This window comes from Centroberyx gerrardi, chromosome 4 (assembly GCF_048128805.1).
Source record: "Centroberyx gerrardi isolate f3 chromosome 4, fCenGer3.hap1.cur.20231027, whole genome shotgun sequence".
NCBI lineage: Eukaryota > Metazoa > Chordata > Actinopteri > Beryciformes > Berycidae > Centroberyx > Centroberyx gerrardi.
This window is the reverse complement of record NC_136000.1, coordinates 29060608-29086995: the sequence shown is the minus strand read 5'-3', so window position 1 is coordinate 29086995 and position 26388 is coordinate 29060608. Positions and strand designations below refer to the sequence as shown.

The following is a 26388-nucleotide window of genomic DNA, read 5'->3' as shown; positions in this document are numbered from 1 at the left end:
TCCTAGTTTGTACCAGACTCCCAAGTCCCAGGTCAAAACAGCCCCCCCCCCCCCCTTTAAGTCACAGGACCTGAGTTAGTTGAATTATGGGAGACGTCATGAGAGCCGCTCGGTTTAACTGAATTACCTCCATCCTGATCATGTTCAGTAATCCTGTTGTGTTAATCCCACGCCTGGCCCCAGTCTGACCAACACACACACACACAAAGTATACTGGACTCACATAGATCCACCTACCCAAAAACACTGAACTCACACAATACAATACACACACACACACACACGGCCTTGTCTGCTTATTTGCAGCACGCACAAACAATGTAGTGTTCAAAAGTCACTTTGCATCCGAATACGAACGCAAACCAACGTCGTCATCGGATCCGGGCAGCACTGTTTTGCAAACAGCCCTTGCTGATGGGAAGGAAACTTCCTGAAATTATATATAGATCTGAATATTTTGACCTAAAACAATAACGGGATTTTTTTTTGTGCCATTTGTCATAATATCAACATCGACAGATACTGTGATGTTGCAATGACACTGAAATGCAACTGCTTGACCTTCATAGATTAATCTCATTGTGAAACTAGGGATGCACAGTTCCAGATATTGGGCCAATGCCAGGATAAAGTAAAGTAATGATATTAGAGCATGTTATTAATACTGAAATTTAGTTTTCTGCCTTTCTTCACTCTTTCTCTCGTCTCTCTCAGAATATACATGATATAAAACAGAAGTTTGACTGTATAAATGGATTCTATCTTAATCCTCATCCTGGGTCAGTGATCAAAGTGTAGAAGAGGTTTGGGCGCGTGTGAAGAACAGAAAGTGAAGACAAACAGACATACAGCTGACCACTCAGTTGTGTTTTAATTTCCTTGACGTTGGCACTCACGGGTAGCAACATCTTACAAAACTTCCTCTGCGTCAGTTACAAAAAATACAAACTGAAACAACAGCTCCACTCCCTCGCTTTCACATGACTTTGGTTAATTTCGGTTTAGATTGCCGCTCGCTCCCCGGCTCCAGTGCATCGCGAAACGTCTTCTAACCACACATACGGTAATAAGGTGTAATCATGCGAGTGTAGGGCGCTTGTTTAGGGTACAGAGCGGCGCGGAAACTGGGTGTTTACTGTAAACGGTGAGGCACTATGGAATGTGAAGTGTCCATGCGACGATATGAAGCGCTGCACACAGTGTTGAGCGAGAATATACGCAGCGGGGCCCAAGCAGACCGGTCCCGGTGCCGTCTAGTGACCTGAGAGTGATTAGCTGCTACAAAGGCTTCACTTCAGTTACTGTTGCATGTCAGTGTGTACATACATGTGTGTGAGGTGTGTTCCTCTTCTGAAGTGTGTGTGTTTCGACTAGGGTTTGACAGATATAGTGGCAATACGCTGGCTAATATTGACCTTAAATATTGGAAATTGGCCAGTGAGGTTTGTTTGATTACATTTTTTTCTTATTTTCACTTCTAAGGTTAGGATAGGTAAGCCTGTTCTGTCTTTCCAACATCTACTTGCTATAGAATTGATCAGTGCTACACTGGTTGTCTATGGGAAGCCCTTAACCTGAAGTTATTTTCATATGATTCCACACAGGTATAGATGCATATGTTAATACAATTTTGTAGGAAATGCTGGATACTTGCAAATCTGGGGAAATTTTTGGCATGATAATAGTCAAAGTTAAAGATTTTTTATATTAGCCATCAGCAACTGCAATCCAAAAATATCGGCCTTGAAAAGCCGCTATCAGTCAAACCCCAGTCTCCACACAGTAGGATCTGTTTGAGTCCTGTTCCGCTTGTGTGTGTTCCTTTTCTGACATCACGAGAGGTGTGTGTGTGTGTCTCAACACTGCGCGAGTTGTACGAGTTCCAGTGTGTTTATGTGTGTGTGTTTTCTCTACCTTGTATGTGCCGCCTCTGAGCTGAGGACAGACAGCAGCAGCTGTAACTCACACAGAACAAATGGGGTCAACGGATGCCAAAACCGTACTGACTGGAAAGCCGGATCAGAGGTCACGAAGGCAGCAAAATACATCCAGCGACTTAAGAGTGTCGCTCTACGGCTACGTCTATTTCTGAACCGGCTGGGGCCCGGAGAGCCTGGTCCGCGACAAAACCCGAAACATCAAGTTAAAGCGCTCAAAACCTGCGTACATTCAGTGTGTGTGCATAGGATAAATATCTGTGAATGTGATCTATACAGTAGACAGGTAACAGTGAAGGCGAAGCATTTTTTTCCAGTGCGGATACTGTAACTAAAGGAACTACATCTTTTGACTCTGTGAATGACATTATTGTATTTCATGAACTGTCTTCCAGTGACTCACGGTTTTTAGGTCTTCCGAAGAAAAATCCACCCTCGGACACACTACACTGTTACATATCATCAGTGTGCGATGTCCCATGCATTCCAGGAGTTATGTTGTGTTGTCACTTTTTTGTTGTGCCTACTTCCCCTCAGTTAGTGATTTCCTACATTTCCCAGAATGCCTTTTGACAACCCCCAGAGAGCAGTTGCTGCATTCAGCTGTTGGTTTTACGTGTAGCTGAAGAGCGATAGTGATAACGATAGCAGAGCGACAGTTTTTACAGTTCACAAAAAGCGAGTGTTGCCTCTTACTCAAAATACATGTCTTTGTAGCTGCATTGCATTCTGGTCTATTGAGGCTACTGTCGGTGAAGAAATTGGTCTCTCTCCTCTTCTACGATGGATTTCTCCCTGTATGATTGTTGAATGTTGGTGCAAAATGGCGGCTCTAGAAAGAAGCCCTCGCTCTTTGATTCTGAGCGACACAAAAACCCGATGTTTACTCTTTAATACACCAAACAACAAAATGGAGCCTGAAATGCAAGGGACGTCGCCAGTAGCCGTTTCTGTCCTGTTGCTAACAGTGTTAAAGTGTTTAAGGGTGGATTTTTCCTTTCAGTGCTGGCATCATAATTAAATTAAATAAAATGCTTCCTCTGAAATGTCCATCATGCTTACTCTGATGTAATAACGCGGTCGTTGATTCATCAAGTGTTATTTACCGTCTCTAAAACCCTCACCGAGCAGCAGACAACCAGTAAACATTAAAAACAACAGGGAATGTCGGTAAAAGAAAATAGAAACCTTAAAATAAAGACCAAACCCCATGTTATTGGAGAAAGAACAACAAAAAAACTCATACCAAAGTTAATAAAAAATTGCAATAAAACCAGTCATGATAAAAACTGTCTAGATAAAATTGCCCCGGCATAGAGACTGCAAGGAAAAAAAAAATTTAAAATCTCTGTTATTTCCCCCATATGGAGAGTCACCATCCTCACTATCTAACAGCTACAATCCTTTAGTGTTCTTACATTCCCTATAACCAGAAAGAGGCAGAAAGTTCCAGTGTGCAAAAGTGTGTGTGAGTACGACGCTGACCCTAAGTGACCCTGACTCTGAACATGCCCTGCTTCAGCTGGAGGCGGAACAGCCGGCAGTTGGCGATGCGCAGGGCGGCGCAGGCCGTCTTGGAGAGGTCGCTGGTCAGCATGTGCTTGGTGCGGTGCCACGTCCCCGTGCTGCGGCGGAACTCGCGGATGTAGTCGAAGCTCGTACCTGCGAACACGGGGAAGGGGAACATTCGTGAGTATTCGGCAGCTAACGAGGTGAGATGAGAGGAAACTTTAATAATCCCCTTGGGGGAATCAAGTGGTTGCAGCAGCAAACGGTAATAGTAGGATACAGGAAAGAGAAGAATAGGATATAAATGGGGATTTAGCAAAATGGGATGGGTTAAAGAGTAACTAAACCCCAAACCCAAATCTGTGTAAAGCCTGACATGCTACTGACATTGCTATCTGCTACTGGCTGATCTTTGGTGCCAGGTGATGTCACCTTCTATAGAGTACAACAGGTGGTTGGCACCAAAGATCAGCCAATAGCAGATGGCAATGTCAGTAGCATGCTTTTTACCATTAGATGTCAGGCTTTATACAGATGGGGTTTAGTTACTCTTTAAACACAATGCAACCAAGATCATTTCAACACTATAAATGAATGAAAACTATGACCAACTGTACCACAGCATTATGAAGAAAAATGACAGCAGTAGAACATACTTTCACAAAAAAAGAAAAAAAATTGAATATGAAAATATACCAAAAATATTAAATATATGCAGTGTGAAATAAGTGAAAATAACAGAAGGTTATATATACATACATAAAGTGTCTAGGTGTGCAGACATGCGCTAAACAAAGCTATTTCCTAACCTTATCAAATTCAGTATCTTCAATTTACACAGGCAGATAATGTATGTACAGGATGTGCAGATTTGGATATGCACATTAGCTGTTCACCTCATCAAAACCCCAGATAGAGGAACCAAGTGGACAGAAAAAGTGACAATGTACAAAGGTGCGTGTCCACTGTTGTCTATTTACAACTGAATAGCAGAATCTGGAGAGGCAGACACTGTGGAAAATGTTATGCATGTTGTATGTTGTGTGCCCAATATATAGCAGCTCACTTTAGTGTTGGAATACTACAGAAAATATTGGAACATTATCCTACAATATCATACCAGACAAAGCATCATGAAAACACTAAAGAATACAGAAAATGACTAAAAACATGAATCTCACGGATTAAAATATTGACATTGCTGCAGCCTTGCCTCTTCAAAAAAAACGGTTTCCTGTTGCAGTGTGTGTTAACTCACCAGTGTCCAGGTCTCCAACTACGTAGATGCTGGCTCCGATGGGCACCGCTCCGTAGACGAAGGACGAGCTGGTCTGGATGCACAGGTTCTGGTCGTCCAGGTACATCCACCTACACACGCCATACAGTACCAGGTATGAGTACAAATATTTCTCTCAACATTACATGCAAGTCATTCCATTTGATTAGATACTGTAGCTGTATTATAGAAACATATGACTGTCAATAGCCGGTATTTTGTGCCTGGTGGAAAAGCCTCTGAAACAGCATTTAGACCATGGGGTGACACTAAGGCTCATAAGTATTTGGGGTGAAATTTTGGATGAAATCTGTTTCAGTGAAGCCATTCACGTCACGATCCCACCACTCCTGGCTCCGACTCCGCATCCACACACACCTCCGTACAGAAGTAGCAGCCATTGCTCCACAAAAAGCCATAATTAAAAATTTGGCTCTCTTTCTCCTCATCCTCATCCTCGTTGTCATCTGCTCACGAATTCGCTGGCTTCCACTGCACATCAACTTATAAATGAAACCGTAAACGCTGACTTCAGTGGCCTCCATGTTTACTTCCGTACGACAGCGTGTTGCGTGTGACGTCTTTGTTATTGTTCTTTTGCGCATGCGGGTCAGTTCAGGACCGTGACCAGTTCACACTGGAATCTGATATTGGCCACATTTAAAAAATAATGTGAACAGCCAAACAAAAAAATCGGATCTGAGCAATAAATCCGAATTGAGCACTAAGACTTGCAGTGTGAACGTAACCTAAAACTCTTCATTGAAACCCAGATTCTGATCAAAATGTCTCATTAGAATCAGTTCAGGTTAAGGTCTTCACATAGACAACCAGTGTAATACTGATCAATTCTACAATAAATATACAATCAAACAAACTGCATCATATCATATCAGAGATGGATGACACTGACTGATTGTGCCAAATGTGGACAAACAAAAACTCTGGGCTGGGGCATGACTCGTAATCATAAGGAGATAAGTTCTAAAAACAGAAAAGTCCCTTGGAAGCAGTTTTTCCATACTGACCTCCTCATCTCGTCATGGTAGAACTCAGACTTGCAGGTTGTCATGTGTCTCTGCTCTGGGTTTTCGTTCTCTTGGCTTCTCACGCCGCCAAACACATATAGCTCCTGGCCGACGCCACACGCCACCGAACCAAACCTTAGCAGGGAAACCATCATCATGTCATGAGATGTAAAAAGCAAGAAAGTAAGTTTATAGACTTACAATCACAATATGCTTCATACTTTAGGCCAGACATGGCGTAATATGGGACCTATGACTAGTTTTAGTCCAAAGTCTTGCAGAAGAATGAGAACAAGGCAATATGATGGTCCAAATGTACTGAGATAAAAGCATGAATGATTCTTTCCAAACCATGAAAAGACAAAACTGGTTTGATTTCGGCAACAATTCTTAACTGGAAGAAGCAAGGCTTGAGTTAGCTTCTTAAAATGTTGCTCAAAATTCATGTGTGGGTCAAAAATGGCTGCTAGAAAAAGAGGAACTGTTAAAGGCACGATATCACACAGCTCCTAAAGGGCTCATTGTCTGCCAGTGTCTGTCTGTCTATCTGTACCTGGTGGTTTCGATTACGATCTCTACCCGTCTGCTTCTGTATTAAATGGAATGACCGAACCAGGAAACCTCTTACCCCTCAATGTGACTACATAAAAGGAAAAAAAAAATCAAAATGTCACAGGTTCCCTTTAATGTTAAATTGCCTTCTTAAATCTTGACCTGGGGGAAAAAAAAACATTCAAGGGAGAAGTAAACCCAAAGACTGCGAATGTTTCTTCACTTCCGCTATGACTAAAAAATGTACACGATGTGACTAAACACCCTCCTTGAGGACTACTTTGTCTTCCTCAGCAACGTTCTAATCTCTCTGTATCACCAGGGTGATATTTGAGGGAAGTCAAACTGAAACTAAAACCGACAGTTCCTGGGAGGGCAACGGTGACGCCGGACATGCGTTTCGCTTCCTGTTGCACAAAGTTCAAGTTTTGTGTTGTGCAGCGAGTAAAAATAGCATGAAACTAATCATTATATCTTTAATGATCAGAAAGGACCGGATGACAAAGTTGAAGAGAACAAACAGCTAAAGCAATCAGAGATGATGTTTACCTCCGCTCTTTCAGGGGACAGAGGCCGGTCCACTGCTGGGTCTTTGGGTCGAAGCACTCAACAGAGTCGTACAGCTTCCCGTAGGAGCCTCCGCCCATGGCGTAGATCTTCTTATTCATGGTAGCGTAGCAGCCGACCTGAAGGTGGAGAGGGAAACATAAAGGTTCATTGTGGCAAATGAATAACTTCGGTACATGCTCTGGCATTGTCCAAGGTCTCTCTGCTTTCTGGTCAAGAGTTAGGATGATGGAACTCCTTGGTCTGATCCTCATGATGAAGTCACTGACGTCATTAAACTCAACGAAATACACATGAAGAGGATCTGCTTGAGGTCATTAAGAACATGGGCGTCCTTTAGAGACTGTTATGACTCCTCAAGCCCCGGGCGCACTAGAGGATTATCGGGCTGATTATCACCACATTTGGACATTCCGACAATCGGGAGGGGAATTCCAGATGTGAGGCTTGGTCGGGAACAACGGTCCAAACGGATCATCTCGTAATGTGAAGGGATTTCAGTCTGAACCACACCGATCGACTCGCGGACTGATGACAAACATGCTTGATATTTCTGACCCGATGTCCGGACGAGTTCTGAAGTGTGGGTTGAGCACGGATTCACTCTGAGAGTGGAGACTGCCAATAGCCAATGAGAGCCCGGTTTACAGTGCGGTGAGGTGGAAGAGTTCTAATAAAAAGTTAAATTAGTGATAATAATTTGGGATAATAATTTGGGAGTTCCTGTCTGACAATAAATTCAAGGTACAAGCCTAACTTACATGACTTTTTTTCTCACCTCCAGCTCTACTGAACAGTATCCGGCCCACGTCAACCGCCTCTGTCCAGCCACGGCTTTGCTCAAAAGCTCTTTGTGCTTTGTCTTTGTTTTTGTTCCAGTACTACGTATTTATTCAGGTTGGATCACGCGAGTTCCCGTGGGATTAGAGGTCCTGATGTCAGCGACGTATCGGGAGTAAACAGGATAATCTCTGTTATATTGTTAAGTGCGTGACACACCGTCCTGCCTAATCATCTAGTGTGAGCATGTAACATAGAAAGCTCCACTTTGTGGGGAGAATATTGCTTCCCTGTGTTCTAGTGCGTTTCCATCTCCATATTCCATGTTCTATTACTCTGTGTGTGTGTGTGTGTGTGTGTGTGTGCGTGTGTGTGTGTGCATGTCTCCTACCTTGCGGACCATAGTCATGCTGGTCTGCAGTTTCCAGGTGCTGAAGTGAGGGTCAAACACTTCGACGGTGAGCAGCTCTGTTTCTTGGTTCTCTCCTCCCAGGACATAGATCATGCCGTCCAGCTCCGCCACGCCGAAGTTTTGGCGGGCCTGGGTAGATCAGAGACAAAGGCCGTCAAAGGACTGCAACGTCCCACGTCTGACAAGACCTAAGGCCTTCTGGGTCAAATGCTGCATTCAAGTCACGTGGGGAAGACGGTAGATACGAGCTTCCCACTTCAAAATATGATTCACCCCAGGTTTCAGTTGGTAAATACTACTAGAAAATACCCTTCATCTTAGCTTTCGGAGAGTTTCATTTCTTCCTGTGGGTGTCAGGTGACCAAATCAAAGGAAGGCTTCGTGTTTACTGAGATAAACAAGTTACAAATTCGCAAAGAGAAAATGCTTATCTCTTGAGAATCACCCGTGGGTGATCTCTCAGTTGCCTTTATCATCTTTCCCCAATTCATTCTCTATGGAGCAGCGTCAGCCTTTCCATCTTGATACCATCGCAAGTTTGTGTTTTCATTCTCTCTCATTTTCCAACTTTAGGGGAAAGAATTGTTTGTGTTCTCAAATATTGAGTGTTCAACACCATACAATTAACATAAAAATTGAGCAGTATTTCCCTTTGAATAGGCCAAGATTTGCTTGATAAATGTTAACAGGTGACAGAGTTGGTAGGTTACACTGTTGTCTGGAGTTGAAACTGGCCCTTTTAGCATTTGGCACTGTACTGCAACAGCACTGACACCTAGTGGCTGTGAAATGAAATACTGAAAAAAGTCACAAAGAGCAGAACATGGCTGCAGAAACGCACTCTGGATACAGTGACTGAGACTGACATAAGAGCGATGAAAGTAAAAAAAAGAGAATATATCAGAGCAATATCAAAGAAATCTAGTTTGCAAAAGTACTCAGCCCCTTTTCTCACTTTGACTATAATGTCAAAACATTTCATAACATGTCGTATTCATTCTAAAGGATTTTGAAAAAAAAAACCCAATCTTTTAAAAAATGCTCTAATTTCACCTTTGTTGCTAGAAAGTCTAATACCAGCTACAGTACATCTTAATGGGAATTTAGGGTGTGGAGTGTTTATTGCTTCAAAATGCTGGAGCACAGTATGGAATACCAGTGTTTCTTATGGATGGAGCAGAAAAAATAAACTACCATCCCTATATATATATACACACAGTATATATGTACATGGATGCCTGATCAGTGCACTTTCTCTTATTCTTAGTCTAATTTTACTATGGAAGTCAATGAAGAAATTGGACCTACTGAAAAGTGTCCCCTATGTATGTTTATATACTGTGATGGAACGCTGATTCCGGCTTCTGAAACCACAGGAATACGAGTATTATAAGCAGGTTAGTATACCTGTATCATGGGGGGTATGGGGCTCCAGGTGTTGGACTCAGGGTCGTATCTCTCTCCGCTGTCCAGGATTGTCTTGTGTTCATCCATGCCGCCAATCACGAACAGATAGCCCTCTGATTGGACGGGAATCAGGAAGTTATTACAGGCTTATTTGCTGGATCTGCTGTGTTCATTGTTCTGCTGAATGGGATTTCACGTATGAACTTATCAAGACTGCAAATGATAAACATAGATGTAATAAACATTTTCCTATTGAGTAGAACTATGATAATTCTTCCTAGATTCGTGTTGTGCACTGTTTCAGGCTTGGTGGATGAATTTCTTGGTTTCTAGGTGTAGCACCCACCGGCGGCGACCACCCCGTGGCTCAGGCGGGCGACGCTCATCGGCTGCAGCTCGATCCAGGCCTGTCTGTTGGCGTCGTACAGCGGACACATGCAGCGCGTCGCCGCGGTCGGCTTCCTGCTTCTGTTCGGGGAAGAAACCAGCAGACCGGACGTGAGATCTGGGTTAACTCTGCCGCGCGTCTAACCTCTTCCTCTAGTCCTGACCACATTTCACCCGTTGATACCAAATATATTTTCTTCCCAGCTGAACACTACATCAATTGATTTCACTAAAAAGTCCTCCCTCTCTAGTTGAGGGGAAGTTACTGAAATCTGCTGCTATAGTGTTTGGTTGCAATGAAAGCTGCAGACCCTAGCGCTGCTTTAAGTACTGGGATTCAAACAATATGGGCTTTTAAAGGTTGATTCCGCTATTTTTGGAATGAAACTGCTGACAGCTGATATTCAGTATCTTTAAATGAGATCCCTTTCATGCTTAAACAATTCCATAAATATACAAGTATTCAGTGTTTCCCCCAGAATTTATTCTTGGCAGGGTGGAAAAGCCTCTGAAACACTATTTAAACCATGGGACACTAGAACTCAAGATGATGATAAATAATAATAATAATAAAACATGCATAATTGTGTGTAGACCAATCAAAATGTTGCATTAGAATAAACTCAGGTTAAGGGCTTCCCATAGACAACCAGTGTAGTATTGATTAATTCTACAATAAATATGCAATCAATCAAACTGCATCATATCAGAGGTGGACGACACTGACTCACTGGGCCATATCCAACTGTTAATAAAAGACTGCTATTGACTACATATTGGTCTTGGAGTAATATAATTGGGCAGCAACAATCCCTGCTCTCATTATCAATCTCAACGAAGCACTGGACTCCTGACTGCTCCAGTAGAACAGACAGATCCACACAAACGCATACAAACAAAACAAGACAGGACGGTAGCTCACTTGCGCTCCTCTCCTCCCGCGAGAACAATGCACTCGGAGTAACCTCGGGGTTTGAAGGCGGCCAGGAGCGCCTCGCCCTGTGGCTGAGCGTCCCCTAGCGCCGGCTGACAGTGTTCTCTGATCACCTCCCTCATCAGCGGCTCTCCTGTCGCCTGGGTGGGATCACATGCAACAGGAACCGGGGTTAGCTGCTGCGTTAACTTCCAAAAGCTGGTTCTTAAAAGTAGCTGTTGCTTTAAAAACAACATAAATAAATTGAATGCTTTGACAAATATCATGAAATGTGACTGCTTTGAGATGTAGCTACCTGTTCTCTGAGATAGCTCGTATCCAGGCCCTGCAGCCACACTGCTGACATCACTTCCTTCATGTGTACCTGGAAATATGAATGCAACCAGAATCACTTCATGGCTTCACATCCCTTAACAATGAAGAGAAAAAGAAATCATTATTTTCTGTTTTTTTGCTATAACTTGTCACATAAAGGCATAGATTTCCCATTTCTACATGTTCAAACATTTATGTTGTGCCCTACTAAGATAGATGAGAAAGAGATTGCGCTTCTATAATAGATATCTTGATAATGAGTGTTGGACCAAACACTCATGAATTCCATAGAAAATGGCTAAAGTCCAAATGTGCAATTACTTACATTGCACTATGTTTAGGGGTTGAGATCCAATATTTAACACAACAGTAAACAGATATAATAGTCTAACCCGAGTTGAAAAACTGAACTTTATTCCCATGTGGTGACTCACTTCATGATGAATTACAAATGCGATCCATTTAAGTTAAAGAGTAACTAAACCCCAAACCACCAGTGGCCATCTGCTATTGGCTGAACTTTGTGCCAGGAGATGTCACCTTCGATAGAGTACAATAGGTGGTGACATCACCTGGCACAAAGGCCAGCCAATGGCAGATGGCCAGTTCAGTACCCCACTTTTCATCAATAGGTGTCAAAATCTGCTCATGTCTCTTTATTGACGTTTCACACAGCACCTGATTCAATACACAAAAAAACACTGAAAATTGGTAGGGTGACATGTAATGTACATCAAAAGCGTCACCCACCCTGCGATCCTCCGGGTCGTGGCCCAACCAGCGCACCGCCGCCTCCAGCACGTGCCTCTCGTTGCCCACGTTCAGCTTCTCCATGGCCAGCACCTCGCGGAGCCGGTCGGGCGGCAGCTCGCGGAACTCCTCGGTGAGCGACACGTCGCGGAAGTGCGTCTGCAGGTACTCTGTGGCGGCGTGGTGCACGTGGTAGAGGCAGTAGTGCAGGGAGAAGAGGCGGATGCCGATGCAGTTGTCGGCCGTGATGCAGCTCTCCAGGAACTGGCAGCAGAGGTGCTTGAGGTCGGTCAGGAGGAGCAGGTCGGACGCCTGCACCATGTCCTGGATGGTCTCCTCACTCAGGCTGATCTGTGTGTGAAGGAGACACACACACACACACACACAGATAGTGAGACACAGGGACAAAGAGAGAGCAAATGGATATAAAACCTGTGCCTATTTCCTTGAAATCAATGAGGGAATCAATACTCACTTCACCACTGAAGATGTAGTCCAGGATCTGTTTCATTATGGGCATGGAGACTCCCTGCAGCTCGATTCTGTACATTGACCCATCTTCCTTTGGAGGATTGTAGTTCAGCTTGGTCCTATCGCATGAAATCATCAACAGAATCAAATATAACGTAGGACGGATAAGTGATAACTACTAGATAAGGCGCAGCACTGATATTCTTGGCATTGTAAAAAAAGGGACACACCCATGATGTTGACACCGCCATTGTAAACACAAGCCAAAGATAGCAAATGCATGATAACATCTGTGACAAAGCCAGAACAAGAAATAGCTATGTCATGTTTCTCTGACCTGACGTAGGGGCTGGCAGCTGCCAGGATGTTCTTCTGGACAGGAAGCTCTTCCCCGTCCACCACCAGCAGCGCGTCGTGAAAACATTGCTCTTGCCAGAAGGTGCGAAGGACCCTGAGGAGTTTCTGGGAATGTTGTGGGTCGGAAACCTTCGATCCAGATGCACTCCCTCCCAAATCGGGCATGTCTATGCGAGTAAGAGCCCGGATACGTTCTGTTTACTCTTGTAAAGATGAGAACGTCACGCTGAACGCCATTAAAAAAATCTGGTTGCTGTTGTTTATCGGCAAACGTACCTGGTAGGACCTTTTACAAATCGTTCAGGTTTACTCTTCAATTCGGCATGCACTAAATACACCACGCAACACTTATTTCAATAAGAATTCGACTTTTAGAACTGGTTCGCCTGGTACTCCCAAAATGTTCAACCCAAATACACCACAATGGGCGGTAGTGAGCAGTGTGAACCATTTCTAAAACCTAAAATGCGAAATAAAGTGCTGCTTTGCGAATCATTTGTATGCCGAACTTTCCAGAAAACAATAACGATCCATTAAGGTCTCAAGTCGCGTTCTACCGGGTATGTACCTTTGCCGTTAAGCAAGGCAATATTAAATTGGCAGATTTTTGAATGGAGTTTGGCATGATGTTTTCTCCATACAAAAGCAAACAGCACGTATAGGGGCTAGGCTGGTAGCAAACAACAGACATGTCGCTATAAGTAGTTCTTTGGTCAATCGATTTGATATAGCATGATAATAGTGACAATTGCATGATTTCAGACAAAGGTAGGCTAACGTTAGATAGCATGCTAAATAAACTGCTCTTGTAGCAGCTAGCAATGTTAGCTAGCACCTGTACAGTTCAAGAGTGTCATTCGTTCAAACTTGTCATGTCATGTTTTGCATTTTGACAGTTGCAGTTTAGGCTTTTTAGGTATCTCAACTTACCTTCAGACTAAGAACAAGGCGCGTCTCTCTCTTCTCTATTTGTGGGCACACACTGTACCTTAGTATCCAGCCAGGAGAACATGAATCACTTCGAGAATGTTGTAAACAGACGCGAAGAAGACATGTGCCGCATTCAGTACCATATGAAAGATGGTAGATACGAACTTCCCATTGCCCCTCCCATCCTATTCTCATGTGTCTGAAACTGCTCTCGAAACTACAGTTCACCTCCGCTTTCAAATGGTAAATACTAGAAATTTCTATTCACCTCATCTTTCAGCAGGTAAATACTACTTGGAAATTTGGGGTTTAGAGATAGACTTCAATTTCTCCAATTTAGTGAATTCTAGCATCGCAATCAAGGGCCTGCGGTTAGGTTTGTAGTTGTCATTGCAATGCTTTGCTGTAAATCGTGAACTCAATTGTGAAAAGCTGATCAGGGGCAACCAAAGTCTACAGAAAACTTCAATCGTATCGTTTTTTGGCGGCTCCAAACGAGTTGGAACAGTCGGTCGTTCCTACGGTTATTCACATTGAACGTGAACGCAGCATCAACTAGACGGTTTGAGCAAGCGCGTAGTAGCAACGTTCGAATACTTTAATTCTCACCTGCTTGCTAACTATCGTGAAGAATTTTCCGTATAACAGAGATTATTTCGTAAAATGTGACATTGAATATACTGTATTTTCAAGATAAATGAAATGATTAGTTAAGATAAATAAAATGGCTTCGCATATTTATGGTCTAGACTTCGAAATGGCTATGGGAAGGGTAGAGTGGAAAGAAATCGAACAGGGCCACAGTATCAAAACACTGAGTAAAGGTAGCCAGAAAAAACATAATAAAATATCCGGTAATAATTTCAAAATAAAACTCTTCTTGACCAACAAGTGTTGCTGCTCTTCTGAGCAATTCAAAGTTAAAAACGTAAAACTAAGAATATATTTGATGACGAATCTGTACTAAACGACCACGGCATATATTCATAGCCATGTAGGCCTGTGCAAGATGTTGTATATAGTTCGCGCTTTTATTTTGAAGGCCAAATCGCCTCAATTCCTTTATTATTCGGGATATCTCTGGGTAACTTGACGTAACTGACATAGGCTAACTTTGGACAAACATGAGACACGAACATTATTATATTATTTCTGGCTACATACGGCCAGCCAAAGTTAATGGATTTGACTGTTAAACTACTCGAAACTGGGAACTGATGACGGAATAGCGTAATCTAAAACTACAAATCCGTGGAGAAGACCAGCACTCGCAAAGTTTTTCCGTTTTAACGATCTGGTTAGTGTTTTTAACGATCTGGTTAGTGTTTTTAACGATCTGGTTAGTGTTTGTCGTGTTAAATAATAAAATCAGCATTTAATGAATGGTGGTTAATTAGGTGTTATCTCTCGTTTTTCACTCCCTCGGCAATGGTTGTCCACTCACTGCTTAGTTTTCATCACAGCGGGACTTGCAGTGGGGAGGAACCGTAGAGCATGTAGTAAATGTTTCCCTGACGGAGTATAACTGGAGACGCACTATATTTTAGAACTGACAGATTAGTCCACAAGCATGCCTCGAGCTTCTAGGACCAGACTGGACCCGTGGATAGAGACTATGATCCTGAGCCATGGCAGTGAGCAGGGGGGCAGCACTGGGCGGCTGAAGGCTCATGTTATTGGGGTGGGTCAGATGTCTCTGTCCCAGGCCCAGGGGTCAGAGGGCCCCCCCGGCCTGCTCTTCCTGTCCGATGGGGTGGTCCAGATTCCCGCCGTCCTGACCGAATCCGCCTGGGAGCATCTTCAAGAGCAAGAGGACCGCGAGTGTTTCTCCAGCCTGGTCAACGCCACGGTGTGCGTCCACGCCTACCGCCTGCAGTTCCACATGGCCCCGGAACAGACCAGGTGCAGGTTCTACCTGTCAGTGGGTGAGCTGGCCACGACGTCGGCCGGGCCGGTCAAAGACAACACCCCTTGCTGCACGACCCTTCCCTCTGTCCGCTCCAAGATCTCCAAAACCTGGAGGGCCCTGGTGGGTGGGGATCCGCCCGAGTCTCAGGAGAGCCAGTGCCAGTTCGATCTGACGGAGCTGCTGGGCGAGTGGAATCATGACTGCCTGCAGGCCGTGCTGGACGACGTGCGGGACAGGCTGAGGACGGCGAGGAGCTGCCCCGTGACCCCGCAGCCCTCCACCTCGTCTTGCAACCCGCCCCTGCCCCGCAACGACGCGTGCACCGCCACAGGTTGGGACGCTGACAGGGTCAGGTATAAGGGAGCAGAGCGCTTCAGCGTCCCGGTTAGCCATCTTCTCATCCCGGAAGAAGCGCCGTTGGATGAGGGAAGCGAGACCCTAAGTGGACTCCTTCTCACCTCTGAGGGCAGAAAGACGGATTCCCCACTCGCCCGCCAAGACGCAGAGACAGTTGAGCCATCTGTTGATGATTCTGAATTGCAGACAGCCAGGCCAGCGGCTTTTGAGAGAAGTCCTCAAGCCAGCTCGCCTCTTCCCGAGGTGAGCGTGCTGAGCGAGGACTTGGTGGCAGGGATGATGGACTGCGACGCCAGGCCTTTGTCCAACCCTTGGGACATTTTCCCTCCGCCGTGCGAGATGCTCAGCACCTCCTCGTGCTCCGATGCGTCCGTGACGCCAGAGGTCCTGCCACTGCCGCTCCAGTCTCTGCTTGATCCTGTCCAATCCCTACCGGGTCCCGCTGCCATGGTAACCAGCACTCAACTTCCGGTCCGCGGCTCAGGCGATACCCAAACGTCGGAGCAAAGCAAAGGCGAGCACAGCTTCCTTCCGCCGTACCAGAAGCCGCAGCCCTCGCCCATCCTCGCTCCCGCCTCCGGTTCTTCATCTTCGTCTTCATCGACCTCCGTGAGTCAGCCGGAATCGGCCGCCGCGCCTTTAAATCTGTTGCCCGTTTCGGACCGAGAGAAACGCGTCGTGGAGAAGGATGTGGAGATGCAGCAGGAGGACGCTCAGAGGGAATGTAGGAAGGCGAAGAGGAAGAGGAGCGAGCCCACGCCGGATGCTTTGACCACCTTGGAGGAGGAGGAGGAGGAGGATGCTCAGATGGCCTGGAGCCCTCCGTCTTGGCTCTTCGAAACTCAGGCGCTGTCCAGGGAGGAAGTGGCGAGGAGCTTCAAGAAGGACAAAGCGGCAGCGAGCGTCCCGAGGAAGACCCCTACTGCACATTGCGACGGCTCCCGATTCTCTTATTCGTATCAAGTTTCCGGCCAAAGCCTGCAGGACTTCAGCAGGTTTGAAGTTGCCGATGGCTTGGTCCACTGGGCAGTGAAGTATCTCGTCACTCCAAAGCAGACAGACAGTCCGCCCAAGTTGGTTTCTTAAGCAAAGGAGCGGGACCCTCTTGCAGGCTTATCGTTGATGGTTCCTCACTTGAGTTCCAGTTTGTTTAAAGGAGCCTGTTTCCCGGGGCAAGACAGTATATTGTTCATTGGGTCTAAGGAACTCCTGTGCAACATGTTGTCTGTCAGGCCTGGAGTCACTTCACTGTAAATTCATTCAGTTCAAAATGTTAATAGACTCTATAGTTCATCTGTTATTGTTAGACCTTTCATTTTCAGTTAGTTTTCAGGATGTTCCATATCACAATCCCCTCATCCCAAAAGATATCCAGAACTCAATTTTGTAAGAAAATCAACATCTTGGAAAGTGAAATGTGTGCAGCCATATTTGGAATATGCACCTCTGACTCAGGGCTTTCCACATGCTAATGTTCAAAAAGTGCAGCTAAGTTAAACTGAGTCTGTTTTGCTATGTTATGTTTTAAACACTGAATAAAAATCCTGTGATTTGTAAATATATACTCCGGTTATGTTTAAGTTTAAAAGTTCCATATAAGTTTGTATTGCTATTTTAAGAGTAAAATAGGTTTCTCTTTGTCCAGAAGATGTCGCCAAATACTAGACGTATTCTTGACTAGGATAAACAGAAGGGATAGGAATTGGATGAATTGGTTAAGTACAAACCATAAATGCAAAGATAAAACACTTTTATAGAACATAATAAAAACAGATTTCAACGGACACTAGGTCAGAATCGCAACTATTTCAAACCTTTTAGTACATTTTCAGAACGGAATATACAATATCTGGGACTTTAAAGCTTTAGCTGATGCTCTTGTCCAGGATGATAAGTGTCAACAGTGGAATGAGTCGGTATTTCTGAATCCCATAATTGGCCTACATTACATTTCATTACATTACGTCATTTAGCAGACGCTTGTCCAAAGTGACTTACAATAAGTACATTTTGTCAACAGTAGTGAAACCAACTGTGCATCACATAGTCTTCATCAGCTAAGCCTTTTAATAGGAATAAGTAGCAATAGTAGAATCAGAGTTTTTTACAGTGAGAACATTGCAGAGGATACGTGTCATTAGTGCAGTGGTGCAATGGCGGTTGGGGTGCACTGAGGTGTGTGTGTGTCTGTAAAGATAAAGCAGAAATTACCAGAAATCTATTTGGAAGTTATATATAAGAATAAAAAAATCCCATCATTGGAGCATTCAAGACAAAAGTTCCCTCTAAACTGATAATTTGGTGACTTACGTCTAATAATTTATCACATTGACCAAATATGTAATTCCAAATAAACATAAATAGTTTATGGAAGTTTTATAGTGTCAGATGAGGATTGATGATTAGATGCAGGGACTTTGCCATAGCTTAGAGTTTTAGTAATTTGACTCCCCTGCACTCTAGACATAACTGCAATTTTTTGTTCTGTAAACTATCACAGAGTTGATTAGTCTTGCAGTCTAGTCTCAACACTAGGATAGCTGTTTAGTAGCCCTCTTAGAACTGGTCACCATAGGCCTATAGTCAAGGTCTAAGCCTATGAGTACCACACAACAAAATGATTGTTAGATAGATGTTCTTGCAGCAATGTAAAATATGACATTCTTCTTTTCTTTCCATGGGATATGGATGGATTGTCCAGCATCTGTCCATAGAAAAAGTCCAATCAAATTGACCTGCATGCTCTGGGGCTACATGTCTCATGGTTGCATGTTAGTTTTGGTTTATTTATTAATGAGTCACCGTCCGCTTGAGAGAGGAAGAGAAAAGAGACCAACTTCTGAGTTTATCCACTGAAAGCTCAAAACTCCTAATGTAAGCAGGAGCCAGCTGTGCGCACTTGTAAAGTTGTTATAATCCTCCTTCGCCCTATAAACAGGAAAATACATAATATAAAGCATCATGCTCGCATCCACAAATAATATACTGTCCGTGTTGTCCTTGTAAGGCAATACAGTCCCGACTGCTCCCATGCAGCTGCTGGGGGAATAATTAAAACGGCGTGTGTAATTTTGTCATGCTTCGTTGCAAACGGAACAGGATATCTTAGAAATATGAAAGCAATATCCAGCCTGTGACCATATTGTGTGCAGCGAGCAAATCCATCCACTGAGCAAAAAGGAGATTTTGAGGGGTTTTAGCATGCAGACAGACCGTGGGCGTCAATTAGGTTTGGTTCCTGGCATACTTAAGCCCATATGAGTCCAGATTGGATCTTTTTATCATTATAATGGAGAGTAGAGATCAAGGAAAAATCACCAGAAATGTATTTGGAAGCCATATAAATCATCAGGGAGCATTCAGAACCAATGTTCCCTCTAAGCTGATAGTTTGGTGACCTACAACTAATAATTTATCACATTTACAAAATAATATTTTGTCAGTCATCACTCATTATTCTGCTTTGTCCCCATAAATTGTTATCTCAATAGACAAAAAATAGACATGTAAGTGTGTTTTGGAAGTTTGATAGTGTCTATTATTAATATTAGTAGTAGTAGTATTGGATGATCATGTCTAATAATTTATCACATTGGCCAAATAATAATATTAAATAAGTATAAAAGTGTATATAATACTTTAGACTTAATAATAAATACTACTACTACTACTACTACTACTACTACTAATAATAATAATAATAATAATAATAGTAGGCCGAATGTTGCAAGGATGATGATGATTATTATTATGTGATGTCATCTTTTTATCGTCCTTTTATTGTCTTTTATCTTTTTATCTTAATTTTTAGCTCAATTTTACTTTTATTTTATTTTATCCTATACTGTTTATTTTAGTTTTCATTTTACGATTATCCCACTATTTGAATGTTGCTCTTTTCCACCTCTGTCCTCCTATCTGAATTTAATTATTAGATAATAATTGTTTCATTGCTTTTTAGATTCATTTTGAGTATTCTGCTTTTATTTTGACTGTCAAAGCACTTTGTAAACTCTGTTTTTAAAGATGCTGTATAAATTAATTTATTATTATTATTATTATTAGTAGTAGTAGTAGAAGTAGTAATGTTATTGTTATTATCATGTCTTGTCAGTCATCAGTCATTGCTCTACTTTGCCCCCAGATATCCAGTCAATATAAGGGGGGTTGTAGGTTTTGGGGGTCCCAGCTGTTTGCCCTCAGTGCTGAGTGCAGTGACGCCCCTGCTGATGATCAGTCCCCAGCAAACAGCCCGTCTACCTCCATCTCTGCTGGACGGGTAACAGCGGCGAGAAAGTGGGGGCCCGACACGAGTTAAAAGAAATTGTTTAAGTTATTTTCCCTTTTATACACTTTGTTTTCATTCGAGCGAACCCACAGCAACTCCCAGAAAGGACTCGGCAATGTTTGCTTGTTCTCTCTGTGTGAGCAACTCTCAGCGTCAGGGGTGGACGTGATATTTCAAACAGCACATCAGTGCGTTTATGTATTGGGTGCCCGGAAATTTTTCCAAATAAACACAGCTTGATTCAACCTGGGTGGGCAGACTTATCAAGCGGCTAATTCTATAAACAGATGAGGGAATAACCCGGCACCTCATTGGTTGCCGGGCAGAGGAGGGGGGCGTTGGGGGGCTCCGGCGCAATGAAATTTTAATTAATGTGGGTGGGCTGAGAACACAACCGACTGTTTATGATGGACAATTTATTTCCCAGTGCAAAGTCAACATAACACAGCAAACGTACAACAATTATTTAACATTTTCCTGGAGGCCTCATGCGGCTGGGGAGTCAGTCAGCGGAGGAGAGGAGCACCGGGCGCAGGCTGAAGTTTCCCCGGGACGGACTCCACCTTCCGCGGCGTCATGAGTCTCTACCACGGCCGCCTGCCGCCGCTCGGAGTGCCCTCCTCGGCTCTCAGCCTCTCCGCCCCCCCGCTCATCTACCTGTACGGGGCGGACGGCGGCGGCGGGGTCGTGCCCGCCCTGAGCTTCGTGCCGGCCCGCCAGGAGCCTCCGCAGAAGCCGCCGTACAGCTACATCGCGCTCATCGCCATGGCCATCAAGAGCGCGCCGGACAAGCGCGCCACGCTCAGCGGCATCTACCAGTTCATCATGGACCGCTTCCCGTTCTACCACGACAACAAGCAGGGCTGGCAGAACTCCATCCGCCACAACCTCTCGCTGAACGACTGCTTCATCAAGGTGCCGCGGGAGAAGGGCCGACCCGGCAAAGGCAGCTACTGGACGCTGGACACCAAGTGCTTGGACATGTTTGAGAACGGCAACTACCGCCGGAGGAAGAGGAAGATGAAGAGCCAGCAGCAGCAGCAGGAGCCGCTGGACTCCAAAGCCGGACACAAGCGCAGCAAGGGCCCGGGGCCGTCCAGGGAGCAGCCGGCCGCTCTGAAGTATCAGCCCGGGTCCCAGCAGAGGACGGGGCTGGATGCGGAGAAGGTGAAGATACAGCCGCACGAGCAGTACGTACACCCAGACACGGACTCAAAGCCCGTTCTTGTCGAGTTCAACCACGCGGACCTGCAGCAGAACATCCCCGCGCAGAGACTTAAACTAGCCGCGGATGAAGAGTCTCCCGCGGCCGCCGGGAGGAGGTTCGGCGCGCACAGTCCCGACCCGCGGCACGCGCTCTGGACGGACGGCGCGCATCTGCCGGGAGCGTCCCTCCGCCGGGACGCGGAGCCGGAGGAGAGAAGGTCGGCGTTCAGCGGGAGAGAGAAAGGTCCGCTCGCGGGGAACACCAACTTGGCTCTAGTGGCGCAGGACAGAGCGAAAGGAGCCGGCGCGAGCGGCCCCGGCAGCAGAGCCACGGGCAAATCCAAGGGCTTATTCAGCATTGACAGTATCTTGTCGAAAAGCGAGGACGACGTGCGCAGCGGCATCCTCGGGTTGGCAGCAGAGACATGCGCAGAGCGCCAAAGTCCCGCTTTCGGTCCGTCCGTGGTCTTGGGCGCGCGACCGCATCAGCTGTACCAGATGGGATTCCCCGTTTGTTCCTACCTGTCGCTCACCTGTCCCGACAAAATGCTGCACTTCAAATGAGAGCGGGGATAAAACCAGAAGACACCTTTTTGTTTGTTTTACGCACGAATTATGTGCGTAAATGTGTCCTAAATCCTGTAATTAGCCTCACGCGATGAGTTAGTACCGTCTTCCATCATTCCACAATCTGTTTTCAGGTCATCATCATCCTCTATTTCTATGCTTAAACTGTCACTGACATGTAGAACAGCAGTGGGACATTTTAGATTCATTTTTACGCATGCGTAATTGTTAGGACTTTGACATACTTGCTACTAAAAAACACGATTTTTTCCCCCAATTTTCCAAAACCTGCTGCTCTCAAAAGTCTATTTGATGTTTGACATCCAGCAAAAAAAATCCCCTTAAGAGCACACGGATGTTGTCATTGTTCATGTAAATGTTTATAGGAACTTGAGATGTATTTCTCTCTTCCCTCATGATAGAAAAGCTTTACAGTAAATGTGTATGTGCAGTTCAGTCCAGCCTCTGTGTGACTATGATGGGCCTGAGCGCGATGACTGGGCCTGTATGTGTATATGAAGTTTGGAAATATCAGAATGAAGTTTAGTACTGAAAAATGTAATCGAAAACTATTTTACATTCCATTTTGTTTTTGAGTTTTATGTGCAAAAAAAATAAAGTTTAGTTTGGTAATAAAACGACACAGCAAAGTGGATTGAATTCTGCAAATGTGATTCATTCAAAACTATAAATAGAAGGGAATCAAATGTGAATCAAATTGAACCTAAGGCTTATTCTGATGCTCATATAATAAATTTACCATAAAGGTGAAAGACAGCACTCTAACAAAAACCTGTAGAAGATCACAGAAGGCTTGGTGCGGGCCAAGGACTGAAGAGTGTTATTCTGGGCCCATTAATGACCAGACGGTCTGGGGTGTTGGCTGAGTGTACAGCCTGGTTTGGCATCCAAAAAAGGGTCACAGACATAGTTTTGGTGAGTCCCTATGAGGGTTTTACCGATATGGGTTTTTGAAGGCTGATACTGATATTGTTTGTATTAAGGCTGATATTTTATGCCCCTGTATCTTCAAATTTGCCCATTTCATGCCTAAAAAATTCGAAATATTCAGTGTTTCCCCTAGAATTGTATTCTTGTCAGTGTGGAAAAACCTCTGAAACAGCATTTAGACCATGATGGGACACTAAAACTCTCCATTAAAATCCAGGATAGTAATAATAATAAAACATTCATGCATACTTGTATCTTACAAGATACAAGTATGCATGAATGGAGGCAGGAATCAAATGTTGCATAGAATCAGCTCAGGTTAAGGTCTAACAATATTACTACTACTATTACATGACAATGACAAAAAAATTAAATGAATATCTTGCATACTTGTGTAGAATCCAATCAAAATGTCTCATTAGAATCAATTCAAGTTAAGGCCTTCCCATAGACAACCAGTGTAGTATTGATCAATTCTACAATAAATATGTAATCAATCAAACCGCATCATATCCATCATATCAGAGGTGGACCACACTGACTGAACCAGATCGGATTTTTAATAAAAGGCCAATATTGGCTCAATATATGGGTCTAACTCTACTCGCTATATGACAAGAATAGCAAATGAATTCATCATTTGCATTTGGAATATAAAGGTTTTATCCCACTTTTCTCCATTTACAGAAAGGTCTAAGGGCATTTAAAGGCCTAAACGGGGCCTTACAGGCTACAACACACTGTAGAATGACACCTGCATGAAATCAGAGGACTCCGCTGACAGCATCATTACAAACAGAGAACACCCATGTCTAAATATAGGCCTACGGCTCAGACACACACTCTCCCCTGAAAAAGCTCGCTCGGCGGAGCCGTGCGGCGCTGTGCAAATCAGGAATGTTTGTTGAAATAAATAAACTTCCCCACATTTGAGGAGAGGAACTCACAATCACAAGCATTTCCTGTGTATAGGATTCTTTCGGTCGGACGTGTAAATAAAACATCATGATGAAAAACCCTCACAGGAGGAGGAAGGAGAGGGGGAAAGAGTGATGGAGACGGAGAAGTAGAAAGGAAATAACGGAGAAGTGTCGGTTCAGCGGCTGGTTAGCGCTTTGGCTCTTTTGGGATTTGCGGCGCGTTTCTTGCTAATGCAATAGTCCGACGCTCAGCGATCAGATCAGTGCCTGGGAGTGTCTGAAGAGTAAAAGATCCTCATGAGAAAGCAGCTCAGACAAAAGGGAAATCCTCAAAGTCTTATTTGTTATCTCCAAAAACAAGCTGTGCTGCGGTCAGAGATCTCTAGCTAGCACGGCGTATGCTAAAGTGTTAGCATGCGTTAGATAGAGCTATACCAGACACAGAGATAGGTTTGGTGTCAATTATTTTGTCACGTATTGGGTAAGAAGACCAATCCTTTAATGCTGCTTAGTACGTATTAGCAGAAGTGGCTGGAGCTATCAGCATTGTAAAGTTCTGTAATAGTAGCCTATAGGTCAAGCATTGAGAAGTGGTAATGCGTGCTTCTGTGTCTGTTTTCCAATTTTTTATTGAATTTTCACTGTGATAAAGTGTCCTCACTGGCAGCAGCCTTGGTAAAGATGAGATAAAAGATGATAAAACATAAGCATAACAAAAATTCATTGAAGTGGTAATCCTTGAGTTCCTAGTTTTTCCAAAATTTGCTGTGGTGTTTCTGCACTGCTCTTCCCAGAGATCGCCTGTCAATCAAACGGTGTGGGCGGGGCTTGGATTTTCTGTTGATGAAGTTTGAGTTTCTCTTTTCTTTGTCTGTTCAGCCATGGTGGCTATCACTGCTCATGATAACTACCCAGTTCTTCTTATGTTTATTCCAAACAAACCGGAAACATATAAAACGCATCACTTCCTGTGTGGCAGAGGATTTTTCCCAGGAAAGAGCTACCAGAGGTTTTTAGAACAGCAATATAGATAGGGTGAATCACTACTGTGTTATATAAATCAGTGATAGACAGTAGCAAAACAGACATTTATATGAAAATGTTAAGAATTATTACTTTAATTTTTCTATTTTTCTATTCAAAAAGTATGCTCAGAAAAGTAATTTAGATTTCAGACTGGCTTGGGAAATTTGTACAGGGAAAGCAAATACAGAAACGCTCTCCCCACCTTTAAGCAAGGCATTCAACTCCCACTTGCAGTGGAGCTGCTGTTAAAGATGATTTTCTTTTATTGAGAAATCATTGTTCTGAAAAGCAGTTTATTTCCCCTGTGTGAGAAAAAGGGAGGTATAAAGGAGATGTAGAGGAAGACATAGAGAGGGACAGATGAAGCCCAATTTCAGACCAAATTTATCCTTTTGACAGGAATGAGAAGATTTATCATTGGAGTTCGGGCGTCAGAAGATTATTAATTATATTACCACATATATACACTGAAATTAGAGGGGCGACTGCTACTTTGTAGCCTATAGCATTTTTTCCTTCAGTGGTTCAATTCTGCAACTGCCACGTTCTTCATCACAAATGTATGATCAATTTCCAGTGTACAAAGTGCATAGAGGGAACTGGTTCAGAGCATTTTAGGCTGAATTTGAATCTCTTCATCATGACTCATTTTCAGAGAGAGTTGACAAGCCTCCAGAGTCACAGAGAAAGAGAGAGAGAGAGAGAGAGAGACAGAGAGAGAGAGAGAGAGAGAGAGAGAGAGAAATATAGCGGCAACTCTGGAAAGTGTCATCGCCCGCGTTTCATGTGCAATCAAGTCCCGGCTCAGCACTAAATCACACAGTTTAAAAGTTGCGGGTTCAAAAGGGGTCTTAATCCACGTGTTTATTATATTTTTTCACTCTCTACATAAACCGACCGCAGTTGTCCAAATACACACTCAGCACCAGGGGAGGGCGGGGCCGTGATGAAGATTGATGGAGCCGGTTCAGGCCACATTAGCTGCTAATCAAGTTAGGTTTCCTGGCACAAAGCTCTATACATCATTATCCGCCTCGAATGTCCACCAGACCAGAGCTTATGCAGTTTGCAGCCTGTACACAAACACACACACACATGCTTGCATATGCTTCCACATCACCATCAACACACACTTACACACATGCAGCCATGATGACATGACGTTACATACAGTATATTGGAGTTTTAGTTCTACAAACGTTCCTCGAAGGCAGAGCTGCTCTGGAGGCAGGAATCATCTCATTGGTTGAGTTTAACCTCAGTGGGCGGAGCCAAAGAACCACAGTTAATATGATGAAGCCTGTAGCGCTCTTCTAGTAACAGAACAAAGTGCGACCTGGCCATACTAAGCTATCTAGTACTGTCTTACACCGGGAAGTTAAAAAAGAGGGCTAAGAACCGGGATTTATTCTGTGTAAAGCTGGACAAATAATGTCATGGTAACCATGGTAACCATCTTGTGGCACAACAAGCGTTCCATCACCTGTGTGTAAGGTGCGCGTCGAAACTGGGCTATCAGCAGGGAACTGTGGCAAACAGTCTGTTGCCGACT

At 44.1% G+C, this 26388-nt stretch overlaps 3 protein-coding genes across 4 annotated transcripts; 2 read left to right on the top strand and 1 right to left on the bottom strand.

Annotated features, from left to right (window-relative positions):
• Positions 1-846: 846 nt before the first annotated feature.
• On the bottom strand, positions 847-13679 carry gan (gigaxonin). Its single transcript, XM_071919366.2, has 13 exons — positions 13613-13679; positions 12663-12849; positions 12330-12444; positions 11855-12205; positions 11085-11153; positions 10778-10929; positions 9815-9936; positions 9469-9581; positions 8041-8190; positions 6852-6988; positions 5751-5885; positions 4705-4814; positions 847-3599 (listed from the first exon to the last, which is right to left on the bottom strand). The coding sequence occupies exons 2-13, from the start codon at positions 12845-12847 to the stop codon at positions 3424-3426; spliced, it is 1815 nt and encodes a 604-aa protein (XP_071775467.1). The 5' UTR covers positions 12848-12849; positions 13613-13679; the 3' UTR covers positions 847-3423.
• Positions 12705-17421, top strand: acd (ACD shelterin complex subunit and telomerase recruitment factor). Of its 2 annotated transcripts, none has more exons than XM_078283146.1 (2): positions 12705-12764; positions 15064-17421. In XM_078283146.1, the coding sequence occupies exon 2, from the start codon at positions 15183-15185 to the stop codon at positions 16962-16964; it is 1782 nt and encodes a 593-aa protein (XP_078139272.1). In that variant the 5' UTR covers positions 12705-12764; positions 15064-15182; the 3' UTR covers positions 16965-17421. The 2 variants fall into 2 exon arrangements, with proteins under 2 accessions (XP_078139272.1, XP_078139273.1); XM_078283147.1 differs by lacking the exon at positions 12705-12764 and having other exon boundaries at positions 14738-16553; positions 16587-17421.
• A 3321-nt stretch (positions 17422-20742) lies between these two features.
• foxl1 (forkhead box L1) lies at positions 20743-22577 on the top strand. Its single transcript, XM_071919371.2, has one exon. The coding sequence runs from the start codon at positions 20743-20745 to the stop codon at positions 21934-21936; it is 1194 nt and encodes a 397-aa protein (XP_071775472.1). The 3' UTR covers positions 21937-22577.
• Positions 22578-26388: the final 3811 nt, after the last annotated feature.

What these genes read in the sequence shown, in the direction of transcription:
- gan (XM_071919366.2), bottom strand. Translation starts at nt 12,847, where the DNA reads ATGCCCGATTTGGGAGGGAGTGCATCTGGATCGAAGGTTTCCGACCCA. An exon ending in GCTGCCAGCCCCTACGTCAG is followed by an intron (nt 12,445 to 12,662) that starts GTCAGAGAAACA and finishes TTCATGCGATAG; the next exon opens with GACCAAGCTGAACTACAATC. An exon ending in GCATGACTATGGTCCGCAAG is followed by an intron (nt 6,989 to 8,040) that starts GTAGGAGACATG and finishes CTCCACCTTCAG; the next exon opens with GTCGGCTGCTACGCTACCAT.
- acd (XM_078283146.1), top strand. Translation starts at nt 15,183, where the DNA reads ATGCCTCGAGCTTCTAGGACCAGACTGGACCCGTGGATAGAGACTATG.
- foxl1 (XM_071919371.2), top strand. Translation starts at nt 20,743, where the DNA reads ATGAGTCTCTACCACGGCCGCCTGCCGCCGCTCGGAGTGCCCTCCTCG.